The sequence below is a fragment of the Triticum aestivum genome, chromosome 5B (genome assembly GCF_018294505.1).
Source record: "Triticum aestivum cultivar Chinese Spring chromosome 5B, IWGSC CS RefSeq v2.1, whole genome shotgun sequence".
Classification (NCBI taxonomy): Eukaryota; Viridiplantae; Streptophyta; class Magnoliopsida; order Poales; family Poaceae; genus Triticum; species Triticum aestivum.
The window spans coordinates 463,506,831-463,515,539 of NC_057807.1; the positions used below are offsets into that span (position 1 = coordinate 463,506,831).

General features: G+C 42.3%; 1 protein-coding gene across 1 annotated transcript; it reads left to right on the forward strand.

The window, feature by feature from the left end:
• Window positions 1-5,559: 5,559 nt before the first annotated feature.
• On the forward strand, window positions 5,560-8,709 carry LOC123112489 (ER membrane protein complex subunit 3). The gene is made up of 8 exons (XM_044533485.1): window positions 5,560-5,940; window positions 6,133-6,226; window positions 6,471-6,590; window positions 6,670-6,718; window positions 7,411-7,510; window positions 7,587-7,648; window positions 7,731-7,792; window positions 8,397-8,709. Exons 1-8 carry the CDS (start codon window positions 5,777-5,779, stop codon window positions 8,502-8,504), a joined length of 759 nt encoding a protein of 252 aa, XP_044389420.1. The 5' UTR covers window positions 5,560-5,776; the 3' UTR covers window positions 8,505-8,709.

An 8,709-nucleotide genomic window follows, 5' to 3' on the forward strand; every position in this document is an offset into this window, starting at 1 on the left:
TGGCGCCCCTCTTGCCTTATAGAGGGGCCGAACTGGACTTGGGGAGGAGTCCTACTCCTCCCCCCATGGCCGGTGTCCCAAGGAGGGTCTTTCCCTCCTTGGTGGCCGCCCCCTCTTCCTCCTCCAACCTATATATACTAGTTTTTTTGCTCTACCAGAGATACGTTTTTTGGAGCCTCATCTAGTCCTTCTATTTCTAGTTCTAGTTGATCCTAATTGATTAATTAGAGCTAGGCTAATCCCTTTTTCCTCATAATTAGAAGCCTAGTGTGGTTATAATCTGCTCTCCCTAATTCTCCAGCAACGATTAGCTGTGGACGGTGAAGCGCCACCGGATCATGAAGGTTGCACACTCGCAACCAAGTAGAGAGGCCGTGCTTTCGGTCCTTGGTTCGAGGGACCATTCTTGGGCGATACGAGGAATCATTCATCGACGGTTCGAGGGACTCCAAGTACGATCTACACCGACACGTTCTTCCTCTGCTGTAACTCGGTACGGTAACGATTGTGATCCCAACCCGTTATGCATCTTCATACTGATCTTGGGTGATCGTAGGTGCATTTTTTTTTGTTTTCTACCAGGTTTCCCAACAGGAGATATAACATACCTTCGGGAATCGACATGAATCGTTGTGCTGCACCGACTCGTCACTACTTCCGTTACTCTGCTCGTCATTGAGTTTGATCGTTACCAACATCTTCATAGTGTTCCCAGGTGTGATTGTGTCGCATTTTTTTTTGTGCAGCGCACACCTACATTGTTCTAGTCCACCTATTATCTCACACTCCTATTTGCCGACAACATCATTTTCTTTGCCAAAAGTGACAATCATATTATGGCTGCTTTGGAATCTACCTTACGTTTATATTGTGAAGGCTCAGGTCAGCTTATCAATAATGACAAGTCCTCAATCTTCTTCAGGAATCATTTTCCTGATTATGTGAAACATGGTGTTATGGCCATGTTGGGTATCAATAATGAAACTTTTCATGACTCTTATCTTGGAATGCCTGCTTAAGTGGGGCAGTCTCCTATCAACACTTTCGAGTTCCTTCATGATGGATCATGGCAACACATTCGTGGCTTGTCTGATAGGCATGTATCTCACTTCTCAAGTCAATTATTCAGGCTATGCCAACCCATGTTATGTGCCGCTTCCAACTCCCAATTGCAACATGTGAAAAATTCCTTAAAATCAGTTATGATGAATGGTGGGGTTGGGAGGATGAAAGGAAGAAGATCCATTGGTGTTCATGTTAATGGTTAACAAAACCGAAAGCTCTTGGCAGTATGGGTTTTGTGACATAACACTTTTTAACTAAGCTATGCTCGATAAGCAAGGATGGCATCTTATCATCCGATTCTTTATGTGCTAGAGTGATCAAAGGGAGATACTACCCTAAGGGTGATTTCTAGAATGCAACGGCATCCTGATCAACTTCCTTCACTCGGCGGAGTATTTTTGCATGGACTTGAGCTCTTGAAACAAAGAATCTGTTGGGGTATTGGTGATGGCAAGCGAGTTCGGATACTTACTAATCATTTGATCCCTTCTATACCTCTCTCTTTGCTCATGGCGATCTCTCCAATTCCAGTAATGTAACAGTGCATTGTTTAATTGATGAGGCTACACGCACATGGAATAATGAAACTACACCAGACTTTTTTGATGTACATATTGATGCACCTATTTTACACATACCTATCAATCCTTTTGTTTGTGAGGATTTTGCTCGCTAGCCATCTACAAGGTACATGGAGTATACTCTAAAATCAGCTTATAATTTGGCGTGTTCAGACGTTTCCTGTTAGCTCAAAGCCGCCCACTTCTCATAGAGCGATCGAAGAGAAATTTTGAAAATCAATCTTGTCAATTAAGGCTCTTGATAAGATGAAGATCGTCCTTTGCGTCTCACACATAATTGTTTATCTTCCGGTGAACAACTTCCTAGGCGTCAGGTTCCAACTCTGGTAAAATGTTGCTTATGTAGCAGAACGGAAAAGATCAAGCATACTATCCTATTTTGCCCTCATGTTCGTGTTATCTGGGATGAGATAAAATCTTCCCATCTTGTTAATTTGTGTTGTGCAGATATCCACTTACCCATACAGTGGCTACTTGGTTTTCTCCAAAGATGCTCCGACCGGGAGGCCACTGTTCTTGTTGTGATGGTATGGCATATAGGATGCTAGAAATTAGGTAAGAAATGAGGGTACTTATCATCATTTGCGTGCCGAACGTTTGTGAAAAGCATTTATTCGAGCCAACACCTGTTTAAAGACATGAGACACATGCTTCTAGCTTCAATTGGTCTCTGCCGCTCGCAGATACATCCATGGTTTATTGTGATGCTGCTAGTTTTGCTAACCTCAACAGGACTGGTTTGGATGTGGTGGCACTTGATCATGAAGGAAATTTCCTTGTGGCATGTTTAGAGCCCCTATATAGATCTTTCGATCCAGGAATGGGGGAAGCCCTTGCGCCCCGTCGAGCAGTCACAGGGGCTCGCGATAAAAGACTCATGCATGTGATCTTCGCCTCGGATTGACTTTCTTTGGTATAATGGATGAATTCTAATATCCGTGATTGATCTTATGTGGGCTCTGTGGTGATGGATAGAAACAAGAGACATGCCTTTTATTACCAATTCTTGTAAATTTTTAGTTTTTATGAGTTTTTATTTCTATTCTGGATTATGTCCGAGTGACTTTGTATGACTTTATTACTTAATTAATAAAGTGCCAACTTTTTTAGAAAAGCAAGCGAGGGCCAAGAAATGAGCCTACCTAGTACTATACGGAACATGAAAAAGCTTCACCCGAAGGCGAGACATATAAGCTATGCTACATCTGGGAATGGATCCTCTAACATCAGGAAGGGATGTCATGAAGCTACAGTGACAATCCAGTGCAAAACTGCAAAGGGATGTCACGGGCACTGTAGCGACCTGTAGTGTATGCAGTTATTGTTTATAAAAAATAAATCTGAAAATGATTTTATTGCACCATAATTTTGTTTGTATGTAATTTTTGTAAATGTATACAGTATATTTGTAATTTGTAAATTAATTAATGTCAGTTTAGCCTTAATCATATGGATGCGAAGAAGGGATGTCATAGTTATTGTAGCTTATGTGACATCCCTTCACAATGTTAGAGGATCTCGTTCCGCTACATCTACGTGCGCATATGAAGGGACTAATGTAAACTTCCTACTAACCGTCCTCCCTGATTTTCAGGGGTGGACCTCTCCCTCCCCTTGTCTCTGATCACATCTTCCATGTTGCTTATTAGTTGTACATTCTTCTATACGACAAAGCTAAATACCTGCCGACTGGTCATTAGCGACAGGCACGCACGACTCGCTCGACGCACGATCCACGTTCGACCTCCCGATAGATCGCTAGCTACTTTATTTTTCGAGGAAAAAAATAAAGCACCCGACAGGAATCAAACCCAGGACGCACAAGCTCTGCATGCTCCCTTTGACCAACAAGCTACAACATCTTAGTTGTTCAAACTGGAAAACATAAGAACTTAACCTTTTATACCTCATAGCATCAAAACAAAAGTTGTGCTAATTCCAGATTTTTTTTGCTGGGAGCTAGAGTCAAACTCCAAAATCAAAGAATTGTGACGAGGAACATGAATTTTTCTCGTGAAAAAATAGTGTGCCAACAGGATTCGATCCTTGTAACTTTTACAAGGTAACCCACTAGCCAACCACCTCACCTACATTCCTCTTCTGTAAAAATGAAAGCAAATAGGCTTTTAACCTGTCTCTTTTTCTATGTTTGCACAAAAGTGAATGCAATATTCGATCTTTTCCGCACTTAAGTAGATTATTTTACCAACTCGTCTCGGGTTGATGATACCATGATAATTTTGGTGGGGGAGGTTGATGAAATATACCGTTGGTAATTTTTGTGTGTGTATAGCATGGTAACTCACACATCACATACCTGATAACTTATGTACTCGGTACTGATTACTTTGGCGATCGGGAGGGAGGCGTTGATGAAATATCCCGGGTCATTTTTGTGTGAATATCATGATAACTCACACATCACATACCTGATAAACTTATGTACCTCGATTCTGGTAACTTTGAGGAAAGTGGTGTTAATGAAATATCCCCAGTTACTCTGATGTGAATAACATGGTAACTCAGACATCAGAGACCCGATAACTTATGCACCCCGGTCTTGGTAACTTTGGCGAGAAGGGGTGCTGAAATATACTCCCAATAATTTACACACCGCAAACATGATAACTTTTCCCTCCGCCGGAGGAAGGGGTTTTGATGAAATATACTCTCGATAACTTCTGTGTAAATATGATGATAGTTTACGCATCACTGTCCTGATAACTTTTATGCAAATAACATGATAACTCATACATCGTAAACATGATAAATTATGTACCCAGTCCTGGTAACTTTGTCGGTGGGGGTAGGGGTGGGGGGAGTCGTTGAAACATACCACGGTAACTTCCATGCAAATAACATGATAAATCACACATCGTAGACATGATAAATTATGTACCCAGTTCTGGTAACTTTGTCGGTGGGGGTAGGGGTGGGAGGAGTTGTTGAACCATACCACGATAACTCTTATGCAAATAACATGATAACTCACACATCGCAGACTTGATAACTTATGTACCCGATCCTGGTAATATGGCGACTGTGGCGAGGGGGGTGATGCCCCGCTAATTTCTGTGTAAATAACATGGTAATAGAAACATACAAAATTGATAACTCCCATACAAACGCCACTGTAACTTTTGACCTGAAACTTTTTTGTTGAAAAACATACACCCGATAATTTCTGTGTAAATAACATGATGATGTATCATCGCAGACTTGATAACTAATATTTTACGTTTAAACACCATGGTGTCTTTCATCCAAGGGAAAAAAGTTTTTGAAACATTTCACCGGTAATTTCTATGTTAAATTACCATACTTTCCCATGCTTTTAACCTTCTCGTACTGTAGTTACCAGCCTTATCATGGTATAGTTATCATGTTACTCAGATCATAGTTATCACACTGGTCATTGCCAAAGTTACAAAGCCAAACTTTATTTTTTTCTTTTGATATGGCAGAAATAAGAAAGGTTCAAATAACATTGTCATTCTACAATAGACAACAACAAAAGGTGGCTTAGTTGGTTATTAGGCTCGATAGGTATTACATAGACCTGGGTTCAAATCCTCTTTCAAGCACTTTTATTTTCTTTTCATATTATGCAGCGAAAAACCAGAAAAAACCACTAGCAATTTACTACGGTTTTTGAAAGAAGAAAAAAAATCAGTGGAAGCGGGAGGAACGAAGCAACGGGACGAGCGGAAGGATCGATCGAGGGTCGATATGTTGCTAACCACCAGTCATTCCTATTCTATAAGCTAGTCATGCCATAATCGAGATTTTTAGACAAAGCTATAATCGGGATGTAGCTTTTTCTTTAGGACCTTTTTTTTTTGAGAAACTTTTAGGATCATAATCGAGGGTATAGCTATCGCGCCGGGTGAATGGGTGATACCCCGCCAGAAAAAAAAAACAAATCGGCCCGGCCCGCAGTGACAAGTTCTATTCGACCCTCAACTACAGCGAGCGCCCTTCGGTTCCTCCGCCTCGGCCCATCCACCCACGTCGACGACGAGCTCTCCCCTCTCGTCCCGTGTCCTCCCCCTCGCGACGCCACCGCCGTGTCGCCGGTCGCCGGCTCGCCGCCCCAGGTAGGACGTAGCTAGTCACCCCGCCTGGCCCCGATGGCTGAGGAGCTGGTGCTCGACACGGCGATCCGGGACTGGGTCCTCATCCCGCTCTCCGTGGTCATGGTGCTCATCGGCGTGCTCCGCTACTTCGTCTCCAAGCTCATGCGCTCCCCGCCGTCGGCCTCCCCCTCCCCCGACCCCAAGACCGTCAAGGAGGGGTGCGTACTCTCGCCCTTCCCCTCCCCTGCCTCCAATTCCGTCCCGATCTGGCCCCCGACTCGCTCGATCTGAGCGATCTGGATCGAGGAGCTAGCCGGGGTTTGCCTGTTTGAGAATTCTGATAGTTGCTGCCGTTGCTACTGAGCTGCTGTCTGCTGATGTAGCTGATGCGAGGGTTTTGACTTTTGCAGGCAGGTCGTCATCAGGGCGAGGAACCTGAGGAACGGCGCGCAGTTCATCCCGGCCAAGGCCTTCAAAGCCCGCAAGCTTTATTACACCAACGGGGTAATTCCACTAGAAGCATCTGTGTTTGATACTAAAGCCCAATTTAGGAGACATCAGTCGAGCGTAGTCCTTTAATAGCTAGGATCCAGAGGGCACACAGAGCAGTATTGTGATGGACGTCAAAGTTGTGGGTTGGCAGGGATGACTTGATGATTGCTTGCTTGGATTTCACGTTTTCCTTCTCAAACTGTTGGAATAATATGGTCGATTGTATACCTTTGTGACTTTCTTGGGTGTATTGCAGGAAGCCGGATTGCTTCATGTTCCTAAAGAGGATGCGCAGAAGGCTCAGGCCGCTATGTTTTCAGACCCAAACATGGCCATGGACATGATGAAGAAGAATCTCTCCATGATAGTTCCACAGGTTCAGTGACATGGAAATTGATTTACCTGTACCACAATACCACTACCGTCTACTAACACACATTGTCATCCTTTTGCAGACGCTTACATTTGCATGGGTGAACTTCTTCTTTTCCGGTTTTGTTGCAGGTATGTGCTTTGCCATCTATAGCATATATGAATGTGATGCTTGCTCTCTTCATATGCCTTTTCCATGTTCGTACATTTGTTTCATGCTGTTGTAAGATCATCACTTTTAAATTTTGATGTACAAACCTGTGCCAATTTCAAGTCAATAAATCTATTGTATGCAATGCCCTTCCCATTGAAGGAACTTGTGATTTTTACCAAACATTTTGGCCTAAGTGCATGAGTAGATCCAAACATGCTTCTGTTTCACTTACATTAAGAAAAATGCCATATTGCCTTGGAAAGAATTGTTGAGCAATCTTTGGGCTTCAATGGTGAACCTGTTACTGTTCATCAGTGGTGAAATTTGCATATGATGTCATGGGGAGTATATTTTGTTGTGCTCGGGGTTTCTTCAGCTATGCTATCAGCTGAAGTTAACTCTTCATTCTGTATGCCTGTAGAAATTTGTAGTTCAGATGTTCACATACTCTAATTTGCGATTATTCACTTTGCACCGTCTTCTGGACTGTGATCATGGGATTTTTGTAGTACAATTCTAGAACGAAAAACGATGTTTTAAGATCTAGAGGTTTATGATAAGTTTAGAGGGATTTATGGCTGATGTATGGGCATATGCAATTATGCATTATCCTTTTCTGTTTTCTTACGATCTTAGCCTTGCACTCACATATCTGCTGATCTCTTTTCAGCGAAAATCCCCTTCCCATTGACTCAACGATTCAGGGGAATGCTGCAAAATGGGATAGACCTGAGTACTGTTGATGTGAGCTATGTTAGCAGCCGTTCATGGTGTGTAAGAAACTGATATATTTTCTGTTAGGTATTTCCAGGGTCTAAATGCCTTAACGGTTTGCTGTTTTGATAGGTACTTCCTCAATTTGTTTGGCTTGAGGGGTCTTTTCAGTCTCATCCTTGGTGAAGAAAATGGTTAGAGATACACTTAATTACACTCCTGCACAGACATTGCGATATTTATTTTTGTCATAACCGTTTTCCTGATGACATGCAGCTACTGATGATGCCCAAAAGATGATGGCGATGGGTGGTGGAATGGGCTTTAATCCAGCAATGGTATGAGAACCTTAAATCTGTATTGGAATTCATGATGTTTAATCCTGTCTTATACATATACACGTGCATGACACAGCACTTGTAATTTCACAAATTCACACACATCAGATAATGCACATTTTTTTATATGTACTGCGCTTATAAATAAATCAGATCGAATTTAGTTCGAAAACATTGCTGTATAAGCTTGAAGAAGCTTGTATGGATGATGTTTGGATTGCATGTATTGTAATGATGATTGAGGATATTGGTTATTGCTGTTATTTACAGACCTTCGATCGTTCGATGACTCTCGTTTAGTTGGCCTGGCTTTTCAAGTTTGGTCGAAATGCTACCTGAGATTTTCGGTAGCTTTTTGAGTCTTCTGTTGCGCATTACCATTGCAACTGTCTGCTTTCCTCTGGTTCGGTTGTGCCCCTTGATCTAGGGAACTATCAATTCACATGGTTGACCCCTTGTTTCATTCTGTGGCCCAGAGTATCACTATATTGATGTTTTACAATGTTTATTTTTTAATGTTGGTTTTACCCGAGTGTTTCAGTGCTTATCTCTGTAGAATTATTAGCACAGAAAGATCTCACCGTTTTCATTTGGTCATTTTCAGAGCTTGAGCGCAGAGAAAGACAGCCTCGACATCATCCAGCATGACTGGGCTTTACCGAAGATGGAGCGTCATGCCGAAGAGGTGTTGAGGAAACTACTGAAGAATTGACCTGAACAAGCACGACTAGGCCCTGCAAGTTTTGTTTTTAGCTTGTTGACTCAGTTATACATCTGTAATTGTATTGTTTATTTACGAGCGCTACTCATTACGAAGACATGAGATATCTTTTTCACTCATGTACTCTGGCAACACTAGTAGAAAAGGATGTATTCCATATCACGTTTCCCCGTAATGCACGAGCTGCTTTTGGTAA

Excerpts from the sequence above, each read along its gene's own strand:
- LOC123112489 (XM_044533485.1), top strand. The coding sequence starts at position 5,777 with ATGGCTGAGGAGCTGGTGCTCGACACGGCGATCCGGGACTGGGTCCTC. Across the intron at positions 6,227-6,470 it reads AGCTTTATTACACCAACGGG|GAAGCCGGATTGCTTCATGT; the intron begins GTAATTCCACTA and ends GGTGTATTGCAG. Across the intron at positions 7,793-8,396 it reads TGGGCTTTAATCCAGCAATG|AGCTTGAGCGCAGAGAAAGA; the intron begins GTATGAGAACCT and ends GGTCATTTTCAG.